Source organism: Quercus robur, chromosome 3, assembly GCF_932294415.1.
Source record: "Quercus robur chromosome 3, dhQueRobu3.1, whole genome shotgun sequence".
NCBI classification, from domain to species: domain Eukaryota; kingdom Viridiplantae; phylum Streptophyta; class Magnoliopsida; order Fagales; family Fagaceae; genus Quercus; species Quercus robur.
Genome location: NC_065536.1, coordinates 379,676 through 398,584, shown reverse-complemented (window position 1 = coordinate 398,584; position 18,909 = coordinate 379,676). Strand labels below are relative to the sequence as shown.

The 18,909-nt window shown below is 33.7% G+C and overlaps 2 protein-coding genes across 2 annotated transcripts; one reads left to right on the top strand and one right to left on the bottom strand.

Moving 5' to 3' along the window:
* Window positions 1–11,950: 11,950 nt before the first annotated feature.
* LOC126720013 (heavy metal-associated isoprenylated plant protein 2-like) lies at window positions 11,951–12,832 on the bottom strand. Its single transcript, XM_050422498.1, has 3 exons — window positions 12,742–12,832; window positions 12,582–12,657; window positions 11,951–12,488 (listed from the first exon to the last, which is right to left on the bottom strand). The coding sequence occupies exons 1-3, from the start codon at window positions 12,745–12,747 to the stop codon at window positions 12,226–12,228; spliced, it is 345 nt and encodes a 114-aa protein (XP_050278455.1). The 5' UTR covers window positions 12,748–12,832; the 3' UTR covers window positions 11,951–12,225.
* A 3,527-nt stretch (window positions 12,833–16,359) lies between these two features.
* Window positions 16,360–17,729, top strand: LOC126716570 (protein PLANT CADMIUM RESISTANCE 7-like). The gene is made up of 4 exons (XM_050417387.1): window positions 16,360–16,548; window positions 16,865–16,936; window positions 17,112–17,321; window positions 17,427–17,729. Exons 1-4 carry the CDS (start codon window positions 16,446–16,448, stop codon window positions 17,501–17,503), a joined length of 462 nt encoding a protein of 153 aa, XP_050273344.1. The 5' UTR covers window positions 16,360–16,445; the 3' UTR covers window positions 17,504–17,729.
* Window positions 17,730–18,909: the final 1,180 nt, after the last annotated feature.

Below are 18,909 nucleotides of genomic sequence, written 5' to 3'. Positions count from 1 at the left end.
GGATTCAGCAGAGACTTGATTCTCTAATCCACAGAGTGCTCAAAGCGAAGTATTTTGCAAAAACATCTTTTTTGAATGCTCAGGTGGGGAAAAAACCCTCCTACATTTGGAGAAGCTTGATGGCAGCCAAACCGGTGCTTAGGGATGGGGTTAGATGGTGTGTGGATGACGGAAAGAGTATCAAGATCTGGGAAGATGTGTGGCTTACTTCTACGGGGTCAGGCATAATCATTTCACCCAGGCCTACAATGGATGTTGGGGAGAGCGTGGCCAACCTGATTGCACATGATAAAGCTGAGTGGAAGAGTGATTTGGTAAGAAGAATCTTCCTCCCCCTAGAAGCATAGACCATCCTAAGCATTCCTTTAAGTACCATGAACCCGGTTGACTCCCAAGTGTGGGCTTACACCCCCAATGGCACCTTTTCTGTCAAGAGTGCTTACAAAGTGGCTGTCCGGTACCTTGAGGTCTCTAAGGGAAGTGATGGCAGACCTGGTTGCTCTGATACATCCAAAATGGAGACGATTTGGAAGCTGGTGTGGAGCTTAAAGTGCCCAAACAAAGTTAAGCACTTCTTATGGCGTGCTTGCAAAAATGCCCTGCCTACGAAACAATGTCTTATGTACCGAAAGGTTATTTTGGAGGACATTTGTGACTTGTGTGGGGAGTGTGAGTCATCGGGTCATATTCTATGGGGGTGTAGAGTAGCAAGAGAAGCTTGGAGCGAGACAAAGTTCAGGATTGGCAGTCTAGACCGCCCCCCTAAGGATTTCTTTGATCTGGTTTGGCTGTTAATGACATCTTCAGGGGAGAAGGATTGGGAGAAGTTTGCTATCATGGCATGGTTACTATGGAATAACAGAAATTCTGTCAGGTTTGGGGGTACATGTAAGAGTGGGAAGACCATTGAAAGGGAAGCAAGGAAGTATGTGAAAGGTTTTCGAGTAGCTTGTCTGCCTGAGAGCCAAAAAGCTCAACCAGCCCCTCGGGTTCAACATTGGACTCCTCCCCCTCAAGGTATGTATAAGGCAAACGTTGATGCTGCTGTGTTTAAGGAGCAAAGGTGCTGTGGGATTGGTGTGGTAATTAGAAATGACAAAGGACAGATGATGGGTGCACTTTGTAAGAAGATAAATCTGCCTTGGGGTGCTTTAGAAGCCGAAGCAAAAGCTGCTGAAATTGGTATTCTTTTTGCTTGGGACCTGGGTTTGAAGGATGTTGTGGTGGAAGGGGACTCTCAGTTAGTGATGGATGCGCTTAAAGGGAATGTTGTTCCAGCTTTGGCTATCCAAAAGATTGTTGAAGGTTCTCAGTGGTGTTTAAGTCGTTTCAAGACTTGGAGGGCTGAGCACGTCAGAAGAAACAACAATGGGGCTGCTCACTCTCTTGCTAGGAATGCCTTGTATGTTGATGATTGTAATATATGGGTGGAGGATACTCCCCTTGTTATTGAACTCCAAATTCAAAATGATGTAATTGCAATGGACCTTGGTCCGTATCAATGAATTCCAGTTATATGTTGGCTATAAAAAAAAAAAAAAAAAAAAGGCTATCATAATAAGGCTGTCAATTTCTACAACACCATTCTTGGTGACAATTTCATACCACCACATGCAACTTTAAAACATAAAGGTATAATATAACTCAATCACACAGTTGCAACTTGGAAGATATCTTTATACTTTTAGTATACATTTGTTTTATTGCGGACTCAGAACAGTGATGAATTTGGATGAAAATAAGCTAACAAGAATGTAAGATATACTAATCAATTTGCAAAAGTTGTTTTGCCACATAAATCATTGTTGTTGGTAGGTAAAGTTAAGCACGTGGGTGACAGCATAACCGTCAATTATGAGCTGGAGGAGTGAGACCCAAAGACAATACTGTGAATTTTGCAACCCAACCCACAGATGTCGTAATTCTATGTTAGAGAATTCCCTGAGAATATTAGCAGAGGAGAGGAGGCACTTATGAAACAAACATATTATAACAGTTGCCTTAATTAGGGATAACAGTACTGCATCCTTTCATCGAGTTGTTAAAATAGGAAATGCTAGAAACTCAATACTTTTTCTAAAGGATGATCAAGGGAATAGGATAATGGATCCTCAACAAATTAAACAATCAGAATCTGTTAGATAACTCTAAAGAGCATTTGCCTTAAGAAATTTGGGTAAAATTTCAACAAGTTCTCTAGTTTCAAGTATGGAGATCCAGTAGAGAGCAGACTATGTTTTCTTGGATGGATAGGAGGCCCCAGGTCCTGATGGGTTCGCATCTTGTGTTTTTTGAAAAAGCTTGCCTTGTTATTATCCATTCAGATGTAGCCCATGCCATCCAATCGTTTCTTAATTCAAGTAGGTTACTTGGAGAGGTGAACGCAACAATTATTACTCTTGTCCCAAAGTGAGCAATCTTTCAATTTGGGGAATCATAAACCAATTCTTGTTGAAATATAATTTATAAGTGCGTCACACAAAACTTGATTAACAGACTTAAATCAGGCTTGAATGATATTATTAGCCCCAACCAAACTGCCTTTGTGCCTGGCAGGAATAGAGCAGAAACTGTGCTAGTAGCTCATGAAATTGTTAAGAACTACCATAGAGGTGGAAATTAGGAAAGCTTATGGGTCAGTGGAATGGTGGTTTATTTTTCAATGCCTTTAGGTTGTGGCTTTTCGCTCAAGATATGCTAATTGGGTGAGGGAGTGTATTACCACTCCTATGTACCTTGTGGCTGTAAATGGAGGACTAGTTGGTTTTTTTTCGAGGTGCCAAGTGGATGAGAAAAAGGGATCCATTGTCCCCTTATTTGTTTGCTAGCAATGGAATTCCTAACTCAGATGCTAAAAAAAAGGATTCTTTGTTGCAAGGACTTCAAATTCCATCCCAGATGTGAGAATATGCAGATTATTAATCTTTATTTTGTAGACGACTGAATGATTTTCACAAGAGCTATCAACTCCCAGTCTAGTTAGTGAAAAGTGTGGGGAAAACTTTAAAGTGATTTTTGGCTTGTAGATTAATATTCTAAAAGTAAGTATTTTGTGCAGGGGTATTTGTTGGTCAAAGGAACCAGAAATTTGGATGCTCTTCACTTTAAAGATGGCAATCTCTTAGTTAGAAATCTGGGTATGCCTCTAGTCTTTGATAACCTGAGGTGTCATGATTGCAAGCCCTTAATTGAGAGAACAAGAAGAAGAATAAATGCTTGGACATTTTAATACTTATCCTTTGCAAGCCCTTAATGCTTGGACATTGGAATAACTGGTTGATCCAAACCACAATATAAATCTTTATAACAATTGGGTTTTTGATCTTCGTAGAAAAAGATCTCCATATTTATGATAAGAATATGTTCAGATTAAATTTTAATGATTGCTTTGTGCCTAAGCTATAACAATAGCATTAAGAAGTTGAACTTGTACTGATTGTGTATCAGCAAGAAAATAAACCAACAAAAAAAAAAAAACACACACACACACACACACACACTATAGAGATTTAACTTGAAAAAGTGAAAAACTCACAAAACTTAAAAATAAATAAATAACAAATAAAAGAGATTTTCTAAAGAATGTAAGTGTGTAAGAATGAAGGTACCTTAGAATAAGATGTTGAAAGCATTGCTTCTCCAAATTTCCACCCAATATATTAAAATATTGTTAATGAACCCTAATGGAAAATAAAAGATTATCCACATCAGCACATACAAGAAAAAAGGAAGAGATTGTAACCCAAAAAGAGGGAAAATAAATTAAAATATGACCAAAAGGAAATTAAAATAATGTGGCAGAATGAAATTCAAAATTTGTACAAATGCATCACTGGAAAACCACACCCTAAAGTTTGGTAACTTAGGTACAAGCAAGTGTAAGTTTTTTAGTATAATCATATGTTGTTGCCTGTACTCCAAATGAATGCCAATTGGTTCCTTAACCTTACTCCATCTCTCAAAGACTATAATTATTGGTGCAAAAATAAAATAAAGGCTCAAATTCAGATTAAACCAACACTCAGTCCCAAAATTAGAATTGCCATAGCTAATGATAAGTCTGTGTCTACTAATGTCCAGATTAGTGACCTACAAGATAGCATGGTACAAGAAGCCATTACATGAAGAAGTCCAATTAAATACAAGTAATTGGGAAGAAAACAAAAGGGAGGAAGAAAGGGTCTTTACATAAATAAGTGCAGCATATAGCATTATTATTTACAAATCCCATGGTTTCTATTGGCATCCAAGAACCATCCCATTCAGTTTATTCCCTGCCATTGTGAATTCTTGCAGATCTGCTCCTGCTAAGATTGATTTCAACATTGTGGGTATACCACAAGACAATAGCCAAGCTAGTTGTAAATCCTACTAACAATACAATCTTTGGAAGTGTGTAGGCAAATGATGACGAATGAAGACAAGAACTATATAAGGTGACCTTGAATTATCCAACCTATTATAGCATTGAAACTTGAAAGAATCTGCCAAGTAGAAATACTAAAGACAAGTTTGGATTTCGTTCTCCATTATTCTTGTGTTAATCAACACATTAATCAGATCCAGCATAAGCTTTTTCAGTTCTCTCTTCAGAGCATTTCCCTTCAAGGGATACTGATCATATTCTTTGTCAAAGATAAACCCACCCTTCTTGTAAGTGGCAAAATCTTTGCCAGAAATGGACAATCTATGACCCATTGCTGTTATCTACAAACATGGTTATAAAATGAATCATTGAGTTGATCTACTATTTCAATTTTAATCATGTTTTGGCATCTTTAAAGCAAACAAATCAATTATTAAGTGGAAAACTACAAAATTACACAAATATATGCAATTCATCATCTGCAATGATAAAAGAAATGCTGAGTTACATTTGTAACAATATTACTAAGGTCAATAGATGGGTGAAGGAACAATTTCTACCTGGATGGTGACATCATATCTCCAATACTCCATCTTCAAAGATAGAATAGAACACAAGGAAGAGAGATTCATACCTTTATAGATAAGGACTTCTCACACTAGCAGTGGAAGGACCACAAGGAGGTACCAAAGGCAAAGAGTAGGTCCATTGCCAAAAGAAAATTAGTCACATAAAGGAAGTAAAAAAAAAAAAAAAAAAACTCAATTAATTACAAATTTAGAGAAAAATCAACCTTTATAATCTTGCTCATATGGCTACCTGTTTTTTTGGATTCTTATCTTCCCTAAGACTACATGGTTGCCCTCATAGACTATTTTTAAACTTATGAGATTATGTTGCTTGTGTATTATGTAATTGAACACTTGAGGTTTATAAGACATTTTTTCGATAAGGTAGGATACACCCAAACCACCACCTATAGCCCTAAAATGATCAAATCATTGGCAATTGACCAATGTCCCAACACCTAAACATACATATACACTAGCAACCAACTCAGATTTTGTTCAAGACACCCAAACATACTAAAAAAAAAAAAAAAGACAAAAAACTCATCTCAGGCTTATTGCTAGCATCAAGATTGGTAGGTTCAATGAAAATTTTAGTAGAATTGAAATTACAGTCCTAATAAGCTTACAAGTAAAAGGAAAAAAAAAAAAAAAAAGTTCCCCTATAAACTACACTAATGGATTGTTGTAATAAAATATTTGATTTCATAATAAAGAACTAAGGCTCAACCTAACTAGAAAATACATAAATAAAATTAAAACCACAATTATCCTTATTCACATTCATAATTATGTTGAAATTACACTGGGCACATTGATAAAAAAAAACTCTGTGCAAGTATCACTACAATAGGCACATTCAAGGAGGTCTTTAGTTTCCACAATGAAAGTAAGGGGATGTGAGTGACAGTGTAATCGGTATGCATTTCCAAACTTGATATTTGAGTATTTCTCAAGAATACATTTGGGATGTACAGGATAGTCACAATTTGCACAATAGTAGAACCAATACTTTGGGTTGCGTTCTTCCTTACAGATATTACAATAATATTCACCGGAGTTATCTTCAGCAATATAATAGAGAGTGAAGGGATGCTCATGTTGTTTGTATCTTGCGGTTTGTGGTAGTGTAGCACATTTGAAGTCCAAAGCAAATTCGCAAGTGGTACAATGAAATATTGGGGAAATTTTAGAATCACAATAACTGCAATTATGTGTAGACTCTATGCTTGAGAGAAGAAGTTGATGTTTTCGTGAAATCAATTTCAATCAAACCAAACACAGCCCAAATTTTACAACATTTACTGTTTATATGAAAAATTTTAAGCAAGCAAAGTAATCTATAGTTTATAAATAACAATAAAACACATACACACACACACACATATATGAACAAATTTGTAAAAATATCAATACTTACAGCAAGAATAATACAATTTGGCTTCAAAACACACCTAAAAAAAGCTTCCAATTGGCCTCAATTTTGATTTTGATGAAGTTAAGTTCCTGTATCATTATCTATAACTACAAAAAGAAAAGGGCATCAGACACAAAGGGGTGGGTGAATCCAAATGTAGATGGATCACATATGAAAAGAAACAAAGAGAAAGAGGGGCGCAATGCGTGAGAATCTTTTTCAAATCTAACATAGCATTCTCAATTTTGATGTAAAATGACTGCTATGGAGTTTGGTTGCGACAGATATTGAGGTGATTATAGGATTTTTATAAGAAATATTGAAAGCTTTTGGGGTTCATACCACTACAGAGAGAGTATAAAGAGAAGGATTTGGGTGTGTGTTAGAAGTTACTTGGGTCTAATAAAAGTAAGTATAAATTAAGAGAGTGCATATAATTGAGGAGTTGGAGCAAACACACAATTAGTAGTAACCTAATTAAAATTGAGGATTTAAGCAAACACACATGCATATATATACAAAACAAACTAGCAAGAAACTAAGAGAGAGCATCATAATTTAAGAAAATGATACTTAATGAACTTCATTAATGTAATGAATTTACATTTGTGAACAGATATAATAAATTACAAACAAACCAAACGAACCAATTAAATTTTTCTAAAAAAAGATATGATTATATCTAATAAGCACACAAGCATGTACATAAAAAATTAACAACAAACCATGACAACTCATTATAGTTATCAAGAAGGATACTCGAAAAACTACATGAACATGACAATAAATGCATACTCTACAACAAACTACTTAACAAAACAAACCAAGACAACCCATTATAATTTTCAAAAATGGGTACTCAAAAAACTACATGAACATGACAAATTAACTTGTATTTTACAACTAATCATTTAACAAAGAAAACCAAGAGAACTCATTATAATTTCAAAAAGTATACTCAGAAACTACATGAACATAATGAATTAAGTGCATACACCACAAAAAATTACTCAACAAAAGAGACCAAGGCAACCCATTATAATGTTCAAAAGGGTACTCGAAAAACTACATGAACACGACAATAAATAACTTGTATTTTACAAAAAATCACTTAACAAAGCAAACCAATAGAACCCATTATAATTGTAAAAAGTATACTAGGAAACTACATGAACATAACGAATTAAGTGCATATATCACAAAAAGTTACTCAATAAAACAAACCAAGAGAATCCGTTATAATGTTCATAAAGGGTACTTGAAAAACTACATGAACATGATAAAATAACATGTACTTTAGAACAAAATACTTAACAAAGTAAACAAAAGGGAACCCATTATAATTTTACTACAAAAAGTACACGAACATAACAAGAAAAATTCATAAATTACAACAAATTACTTAGGAAAAAAAACTAAGAAAACCCAATAAAGTTATAAAAAATGATACTTATAGAACTTCATGTAATCTTCACCAGAGAACAATGTCTTGGGTGGGTGACCAATCAAAATATGCTTAACCTTGACTATCTCTTCTTCAAGAATTCTCAATCCATCATCCAGCATTACAATTTGCCTCATTCTTTTGACACTCTTCACCCTTAACAACCTCAAATTCCACAATACACCCAACAGTACAAATATCCATCTACTTTACCCACAATAACCACATATATGAATATTATGACAAATCAAACACACATAACAACAACAACAACAAAAACAAGAAAGACAGTAAGAGTAGAATAAATCCCACATAAGAAATATTGCTAACAAAGATAAAAACAAGGAATTTTGGTTTTTTTTTTTTAAAAGTCAAAATTTATTGGAAATAAGAACTGGGTTTTAGGGTTGTGGTTAACACAACCCTTAGAAGTGTTACCTTTGTTGCTTTTTTGTGTTGCTCTGTGGTTTAAAGTGTGTAATGTATCAAACATAGTAACAGAGAGTTTTGTTTGAGTGGAAGTGAAGTGGAGCCCGTTATATAGTTCCTTTTGTGGAAGTGGAGCCGGTAATGATCAAAATGTTGACGTTTTGACTTTCTCTTGCAGATATCATGTGCTTTCTTTTTCTTTTTGACTTGTACAGATTCTTTGCATTAGAATCTTATAAGTCCGAATGTGACTCCACTTTTTACTTCAGTAGTTGTGCCATATTTTAACACATTAACAACTAACTGTGACCGTTGCAACTACCACAAAAGCACCAACAACCACCGCATCCACAGCAAACAAAACAACCACCGATCTCAATGCTACCATAAGCAACCTATAAACTCACCGATTGCAACCCACAAAAACCCATTCACTGCCAAAATCACCAACAGCCGCCATGACAAACAAACCTAAAATCCAACCCATTGTGACCACCGACACAACCCAAACACCCATATATACCGCCGACCTAAAACACCCAACTCGCAGACCCACCGTCGTGAACCCACGACCGACTAATCAGCAACCAAACTCAACCACTGTCGCCGCCATAACAATCCCCCCCACCACCACCAAACCAGTGAACCGAGCCAACTTAATTGCTGGGTTTCTGTAGTTCGTTGCTGAAACCACCACCAATCTACCTTGTCGTCGCCACCTAGCAACCCAGCATCTTTGGTCTATGCTCCTGAAAGAGGAGAGTGAGAGAATAGAGAGAGAGTAGACATAGTGAAAGGAGAGAGAGAGAGGAGAGATGTCTGAATGATTGAGAGAAAAGACACAGAGAAAGAAAAAGAATACTTAAAAAAAGTTCAATCACAAAATATGTAGGATGTACCACAGTTTTGGAAATATATATATATATATATATATATGTACTATTGTTTGGAACTTGAGGTCTAAGAACTTGAGTTCTTTGAAAAAGTAACATTCAAGTTTGTGGTTGTTTGTCGTGCTATTTTTTATGGAACTCGAGTTATATACAAAATTGGTGGCTATTTTTCATGAAACTCGAGTTATACAGCAATCTTGAGTTTCATAAACTCAAGTTTTTAAAAAGTGATAAATCCCTAATTATTTTCCAAAGAGTAATAGATCTCTACATATTTTGCTAAATAGTAGTACTTGGCCATTTTGTCTTTAAAAAATGTATAGATCCATGTTTTTTTTTTTGGAGTTTAACACATGCTAGTGCTTTGATTTGAGGTGGTTTTGCCTAAAGTTTTGAAGTATTAAATTTTATTTTAAATTAGACTTAAGTATAATTTGGCCTTTAAAGTTTAGAGTTTTGTCCATTCAAAATTTTAAATTACATTCATGATTTTTATTTTCATATGCTGCTATCATTTCTTTTTCTTTTTCTTTTTTTGATACAAGATAGAATTCTACTATAGCCTAATCTGTGTATATATATGTGTGAAACTCCTTTTTGGAAACTTGAATCCCGGCCCTTACCCCCCAACACTTCACAAACACTTATATTTATGGAGTGACCATCGCGCCAAGGATAGGCGGGTATTCATTTCTATTATTAGTTTGACCATCTAGTAGTATTCATGTTTAATTACTATTTAGTGAAATTATTTGCTCTAAAATGTTATGAATTTCATTGTAAAAGGTAGAAAAACAAATTATGAATGGTCAGTTTACTAATAAAAATAAATAATATGGTCAATATAAAAACGGAATCAGATATGAAAGGTAAAATGAATTTGAAACACTGAGCTAAAATGTGATTGAGAATTTAGGAAAGTAGAAATAGTTGTAACTTGTAAGGTAATCTTATAGATTTTTATTATGATTATTATTTTTCCCTCTCGGACAATCCGCTATGGTAAGGAATAACTTACATCCAATTAACTATTAAGCTTAAAGGAATGTATTTTCTGTTGTGTTTAGAAAATTGTTAAGTTTAAGTATCAAATCAAAATCCTCATGCATACTCCCAGCAATGGCTAGTTGTTTTGCAGGAAGAATTAATATAATTCTCTCTCTCTCTCTCTCTCTCTCTCTCTCTCTCTTTTTGGCTTTTTTGAGACGGGAGTGAGAGACTAGGAAATGGGAGAAGACGCCTTTTGGGCTACAAGCCCATTGAACAATACAAGTTTTTAAGAGTCTTGACCTTGCTCGCCACTCCATGGTTGAAAAATACCCTTTCAACTCAAAGTAAAAAAGATTTCACTGTATGTAGCACTTCTTTCGTACCTACCTAAAATCTAGGTAATTCAACTGCATACGAGACTGAAGTTCTGGTTAAACAAGATCCCACTTTGACTCTACTCTAAGAGTATCCGTTAGCATTTTTCTAGCAGGAAAATTAGCCAAGCAGTCATAAATTCCAACCAAACTTAAGAAGAGTACATACCCATATTGTTTTGATATTCAATCCAGCTGTAACCTATTGGCTGCTTAATATATAAGCCAACAACCATCATTCCCAAGTCAATTTTGAAGTGTTCTTCTATCCCTTTTTTTTTTTTTTTTTTTTTAAACGTGCGTTCTATCCGTCAACTCTATTTCCTGCTCTCCCCTATGATTGCTGCATTCATGTGAATTACGCTGAAAGATCAAATTTATTAATATATGTGACACTATCTTTGAATTGTTCCAATTTTTTTGTTTTTTCTCAAATGAAAGTGATAGTTTTGACAAATTTTTAAAGAGCTATGACACGCGTTTACCACTGCTTCACGTAGGAGAACAAGCATGTGTTCCGTTCCTGTCAATGTTTCTTGTGTTGTTAGTTAAGCCTATGCTATCAATTTTAATTGGTCATCCAAGTTAAAGGAGTATACTTTATACATATATGTTGGGCTTTCTAATTTATAAACATATCTTCGGCAATTGGTATACGGCAATATATATAAATAATGCAACTAGGAAGATGAACTTCGATGCAGTCTTTACCAACAATCTGCCACTATATTTATTTGTTTATATACATATTTTGGCTTAAGAGTCTTGTTGGATAGCACATAAGTAATTTTATACGGACAAATCTTGCTGTACAATTAATCATGTACTTCATGGACTGTTAATTAAACATGGAGCTCACAATGAATTTGCAGATGGGCATCATGTAATATTCCACTGCTTTTTCATGAACTTCATTAATGCATATATGTTTTTAAGTTTTTGTAATGCTTTAGGTGATACCATTGTTTCTCGAGATTCCAGTTAAGATAAAATATGCGTCAAATGAGTATCAAGCTAGCTAGAATGTAATAAGTTTCATGTCTAAAGAGCATTCTCATTAGGAGTTAAAAAAATGCTATTTTGATACATCAAAAAGACTACCTTATTAATTTAACACACCCTTTTACAATTTAGTGTACATCATATTTTCTATTCTTCAATTCTATATATTAAAATAATATATACAAATCTTAAAATAATATTAAAAAAGCCAGCACTGAAGCATTTGAAACCAATACTATAGCATTTGAACAAACAAATAATAAAAAATTTTACAACATGTTACAGTGCGGTTTCCATAAATGAAACAACATGGTAGCATGTTGCAAAAATTTTTAAGATTTGGAACATCTCATGAAGCATGGATATTAGTGTTTGGTGGGCCAAATGTCAAAAATTTAGCATTTGACACACCTAATACGGATGCTCTGGGGAAAAAAACAGAGACGACAGTATCACAATGAGAAATAAAAAACTGCGTTCAATTAATTAGTTGATGGTAATTATTTATTTACACCATGATAGTACGTTTGATACAACGCAGATACAAGCCGGATTGCATTCTCATAGGATATAGCACAGTCAGCCATCATAGTGAGGATATATATATAGCTGATGGCAATGAGCTGACACTCATTAGAATGCATGCAAGAACTGCATTCACGTAGCTAACACAGACATTTGATACAATATATTCAACACAGATATATAGAGATACAAATTAAGGCACTCTCAATATAATTCTCATAGGATGGAGCACGTTCTGCCATCATTAATGTAAGGATAGGTAGTGAAAATGAGCTGACACTCCTTACAGGATGGAGGGCAAGGACGACATTCACGAAACTTGAACTCTTCGCAATATTCAGGAGGCTTTGGCGGTCCAACACTGATGATCTCCGGTACCTTTCCAATCTTCTTGAGATTCCTTACAACCAACACTGGATCAACATCTCCTACAATAGTTAACATTCCCTTCTCTCCATCCACGGATACTTTATCTATACCTGTTCGACCACATAATGTACTACTGAATTGTTAGCAGAAAATTTATTTTTGGCCAATATATTTATTAGGCAAATATCAGCTATGTTCTTTACCTGTAAGCTTGGTAACAGCTTTCAGTACTTCGGTCTTGCAAATCTGACAGTTAATGTTGACTTTTATCACGATTTTCTGTGGCATGAAATGAAAACAAATTAAGAAACTTGAATAAAAATGCACGCAGAAGCTAGGAACATTGATTACTTGACACATTACCTTCATGGTGGCAAAGCAAAAGTCTGAATTCAACTACTTTTATTTATTTTTCCATCCTCTGCATGTAGGATTCTGAAAAAACCAATTTATAGGAAATACTCAATAGACACAATGCAAGTGTCCTCTTAATATTATGTAATCTGGAATACGAGTACAACGTCGAATATTGATCTCTCTTGTCATGTTTGATGTGGGCCTACTAGCTACCTTACATTATTTAATTAACCTGCCTGGCAGTGTAATATTTCCTCAACTTGATCTCTATTGAGATGTGATGAAGATGTCAAGGCAGGTGGAAGGTCCATATGATTATATTCTAGGTCATGATAGGGAATATTTAATGTAATTAAAAAGATCCTCATAATTAATTAATTAGAAGAGAGTTCAAATTCTCACCAAATCCAGGGTATGTACATATAGTACTGGAGTTACACTAGTAAACTCTTCCCCAAGATATGAGCTTTAGAGACAAGAATATAACAAACGTAAGTGGAGAGAGATTCAGCAATATTATTTTATTTCCTTTTTAGAATCCTCAAGAGTAGTTAAACAAGCAACAAGATCTTAGCATCTTTAGTATTGAATGTCAAAGAACAGTATCCATAAACAAACATGGCACTTATTTGTTTGAAGTATTCAATGTATTTTCTTTAATCTGAGCTGTTACTCAAAGCTTAGTTACTTTAGGCTCTCTCTCTCTCTCTCTCTCTCTCTCTCTCTCTCAACCACACCATCATCCACCATGCCATGTTGCGTCCACCATGCAATGCCGCTGACCTCCCACCACGCCACGTTGCGTCCACCATAGATTTAACATTGAAAACATTTTTATTTGATAAATAATTTTTATCAAGTTGACAAGTAATGACATTATTAATTTCTTCTAAATATAGAAAATGTGATATAACCATAGCCAGGGGCGGAGTCAGGAATTTTGGTTTGAGGGAGCCGATGTCAAACTATCTTGTAGTGAGTAACAATTCAAAAAAAAAAAAAAAAAAAAAAAACTCAAAATGCTACTTATATGTTTTTGTGCATTGGTTTAATCAATATAAATTTTTATTAGCACTAAACAAAACTAAATGACCAATTAAGAATCATAAGTTCATTCTCTCTTCTAAGTTTCTCTTAGTCCTTTTAACAACCATAAGTTCAAACCATTCAAGAAATTAAAAATATAAATATAATATCTACGTCGACATCTACAAGAAGATATAATATTTTTAGAAATTAAAAATAACAAAATCATTATAAGCCAATATGAAATTATATATAAAAATACAAGATGGCTTTCACATTTGGTTGTTTGAGTAGAATAGACGCCAAAACTGAAATTTTGAATAAAGATTATCAATTGGTTTGATAAAAAAAAAGGAGAAGAATACTCTATTACCTCTGTTATGATGGCCCCCACAGTCACCAAATTATGTAGCTCTGCCCCTGACTATAGCACCCAAACATTAAAAATGAGGGAATAAAAAAAAAATTTAAGTTTAAAATTTTATAATAAAGACTTAGTGAATGGATTGGTTGGGTTCAGTTAAAAAATTAAACTAAAATAGTTTGCTATTCCTCCGTCTCATATCTTATTTTATCAAGTCTATTGATCTGATAATGTTGGACTATGTAATTGTAAAAGCTTTTCTTTATTTATTTTTATTTTTTTGGATGTTTATGATGAAATTTAAATTTATTATAGTTTTATGCAAGCTTGTCTTTGAATCGGTAAATTAATACTTTTAAAGATGTGCGCGCAATACTAGTATACTACATGCATGGCCACCATAACAACTTAGTTAAAACAAAAATGATAAATGATAGCTTCATCATGAGCATATATGGTTGGATGGTAATTGGGATTTAAATCAAACAAATTTTAATTAATTAAGAACGGTCAAATTTGGAAAAGTAAAGAAGTAAATAAATAGAGATGACCACCTTCTCAAAAAATAAAAATAAATAAATAGAGATGACCAAAATCACATATCTAAATTCTTAATTAAGGGCTATAAATGTGAGGACAAACCAGAAGCCTCCCTCAATTAATGGAGCAAAGTCAGGAACTTCTGGAGTTGAGGAAGCTTTGATGGTCCAACGGTACTAGGATAGTATCAACTACATTTCAATCTTCCTTAATTACTTGATTTACAATGAACACGTACTTCTGGCTCTCAACCAATAATTAAAGGAAGATCGACTTCAGTTCAATCCTGACTTGTTCTCATACCATGTAATATGTAAGAGAAATGATATGTCTACAATATTTTTACAACAAATCTTAAGTGGCAAGTTATTACTAGTTGTTATTGTTGAGGCAAAAAAGTAATCTTAGCGTTAGTTTGAAATTTGACCCAATAATAACTAACTACCTGTGATTTGTTGTAAAAATATTGTAGACATAGTATCTCTCAATATGTAAAGTCTTGTCTTCTAGTGGCAATTGAATCCACTATTGGGTGCTCTTATATATGAATTAACCTAGCTCCGTCGTATCATTGATTAATGTTATACTTATAACCATTTTAAATACTTTGGTGCTTATGAAATCCTTTCTATAGTGTATCTCATTCACTTTTTATTTAGGGAAAATTTATAATTTTTGTACCCTATTTAGTTGGTTTTAATCACAATAAATTCAACTCATAAACTTTCAATTGTTACATTTGAACCCCTTAAAGTTTAGATTAAAATGAAATTGTGAAGTTCCATTAAAAAACAAATCAACCATTTTATTTTAATCAAATTTTAGGAAGTCAAGATGTAACAATTAGAAAGTATTCACATAACTAAATTGTGATACAAATATATAAGTTATAACTAAGGGCTTATCCACAAAATACAAAATCTACTAACTTAGATGAAACTATAACGACTTCATTTTTATAGTCCAAATTCAAAGAGAGAGAGAAAGGAAAAAGTGGAGTCTGGATGTTGAACATCTGAATTCCCTTTAGGAGAAATGAAAATTTATTAAATTTGGATTTGAAAGTTAAACGTTTTAATTTACTTTTACAAAAGAAAAAAAAATTAAAATTGGGATTCAGATTATCAAAATCCCATTACAACCCCAAATGCATGTATAATTAATTTGACCAATAGTATTTGCCTATTGCCTCAAATTATTAAGATCAAATCACAATTAAGGGTCCCGTTTGCTTTCCCTTCCATTGTCAAAGAGACCACTGTAATACTTGAACAACATAATATCATTGAAAATTAGCACTAAATGTACACTACCTTAGCTATTTTATTAAGTAGAGAATGTCTTCAACCATATGTACTTAGCCTGATAGGTTGAGATCATACCCTTAGCCAGGCGCAACGCACACATAGGGAGAAGGAAACTAAAACATCTATCCAGCCTTGCATTTTTTGAAACAGTCAATTAATATTACTTTAATCTAACAACTTGAGAAGAGGATATTCCACCTAGAAAACTATTTTAAACAATTTAACCATTAATAATCAAAGACCAAACTCTTACAAAGTCTTCTGGAGAGAGAGAGAGAGAGAGAGAGAGAGAGAGAGAGAGAGAGAGAGAGAGAGAAGGAAAAAGCCTCTCACAAAGTCAAGGGCAACCTATGGAGCTTTGCAGTATAAGAAGTGAACTCACCATTGGGTACTATTGTGCAAATATAGTAGTAGTATAGTGCTCTGTAATTGACATCCTCTTCGTGCTGATATCTTATCTTTCCATCTCTAAAATGTGTCCTAGTAATAAGAACTCCAAACCAGCTCCGTACACTTCTCCACCTGAGGGGAAATGGTCCACTGGTCTTTGTGGTTGCTTTGAAGATCTCTCCACTTGTAAGGAAATTCTCTATTTGTTTTATTTCAAATTACAAAAAAAAAAAAAAAAAAAAAAAAACTATCAAAATAGTGTTTTTAATATTTGGGGTGCAACATGCATAATTTGCAAATTTCCATGCTGGAGTGTTTTTAATAACTTATAATGGCGCATAACATGTAACCAAAATTTAGTAAATATTATATAAAGTGTGCCATATTGTTTTCGAACATTAATATTAATTTGGTACATCTTACTACAACAAACCAATCAAAGAAAGAAAAAACTAGATGCAAATATTTATTAACAAATTCTATTGTTTTCTTTCCCCTCAAGGTTGGGTTACCTGCTGCTGTCCCCTCATCACCTTTGGCCGCATTGCTGAGATAGTGGACCAGGGACGAACATGTAATTAAGCAAATTCTACTTATTGTTTTGTGATATACTACTTGAAGTAACAAATTAAAGAACGTACATTTGTGCTTTAAGTTAAAATAAGTTCAAGCTCATGGAGTAATTAATTAATTAATTATATATATATATATATATATATATGCTGTTGTTTCTTGTGTGTGCATGGCAGCTTGTTTTAGCGCAGCTCGAAACTATATGATGCTTGCCCATGTTTTTGGCGCATGTTTATATGCATGCACTTACCGAGCCAAACTGAGAGGCCTCTATTCCTTGCCACCAGAACCCTGTGGGGATTGCTGTGTCCATCACTTCTGCTTTTGTTGTGCTCTTTGTCAAGAGTACCGCGAGCTCAAAAACCGTGGACTCGACCCTTCCTTAGGTATGTACAAATACAATTACCTCCATTTACAACCATAACAATGAATAATCCATCATCTTTTATTCATTATTTTAATCTTTTTCGTTCTTTTTTTGGGTGATAAAGGTTGGACAGTCAATGCTCAGAAAATGAAAAAAGGAACCACAGCACCTCCGGTTCCTCCACCAGGCATGACTCGTTAGGGTCTGCTTTCATCCCTGTTCTTCATTCATCCTAGTGTTCAGTTTGTTCTTTGTTCCCTTTGATGTACCTCAACAACTAGTGGGCTCTCTCTCTCTCTCTCTCTCACTCTATTTTTTCCTCTCAATTTCTTTTGTTGTTAATTGTAAAACATGCACCTTCTGGGTTGTATGGTCTAAACTAAAATAGCTATGTATGGCAAAATAAATGTGGTGATTGGTTTTGTTATTTCAAATTCAAAATCATATACTATTAAGTAAAAATTATGTGATGCTAATTAAATATATTACAAATTTTACAATGTAAGTCTTATAAATTGGTGTGTCACCCATCATAAAAAATAATTCAAAATTTAGAACACAAGTTTTTTTGTCTCTTTCATATCCACATTTATTGCCCCTACCTATCGTCACATTTGCATTAAATGCAATAAGACAATTAGGGTTATAAATGAAGCAATCTAATTATAAACAACTTAAACTCGACCCATAAAACGACTTATTCATGTTTGTTTGTTTGTTTGGCAAATAAGCTAAGCTTTATAAAGAGCCAAGCTACATAAACAAGCTGGTGAAAATAACTTGACTTAACTATTATATCTTTATATGTATACTTGTCTAAAAATATACTTATATAGATTTGTTATGGGATTGTATAATTTGGTAAATAGATTTATATGATATCAAATTATTATTTTTAATTTATTGATAAAATAAACAATCTATTTGTAGTGAAAATTCATAAATTTGTGAAGGAATAAAAAGTTTTAGTTATGGTTTCACTACATATATATTGGAAAAAATAAGTTAATAAAGTAGCTTATGAATAAGATTGAGCTTACTCAATAAGAAAGTGAACCAAATTTAAACATGTGATCTTCTTCAGTGAAAAGCTCAAGCTCAGCTAATTTCCAATTTTAATGATAGTGATCTTCATTGATGCCTAGGAATCCACACATAAATTGAAATGATTACTAGTATCGCTTATCATTCAAGAGTCCCTCCTCATCTCTCTCTCTCTCTCTCATAATGGGTTAGGAAAGCTGAAAAATCAAGATTGAAATGAGTACTTCTTGTCATTCCCAAGTCCCTCCTTTTTTTTGACAAGATAAAATATACGTCAAATGAATATCAAGCTAGCTAGAATGTAATAAGTTTCATGTCTAACAAGGGGAAAAAAAAGAGACGACAGTATCACAATGAGAAATAAATAACTGCGTTCAATTAATTAGTTGATGGTAATTAGAGATGACCAAAGTCACACATCTAAATTCTTAAGAGCTATAAATGTGAGGACAAACAGAAGCGTCCCTCAAATAATGGAGCAAAGTCAGTCAACTAGTTACAGGGAGCAAAGCTGACGTTTATCTAGCATTCTTGGGACTTCTGGAGTTCAGGAAGCTTTGATG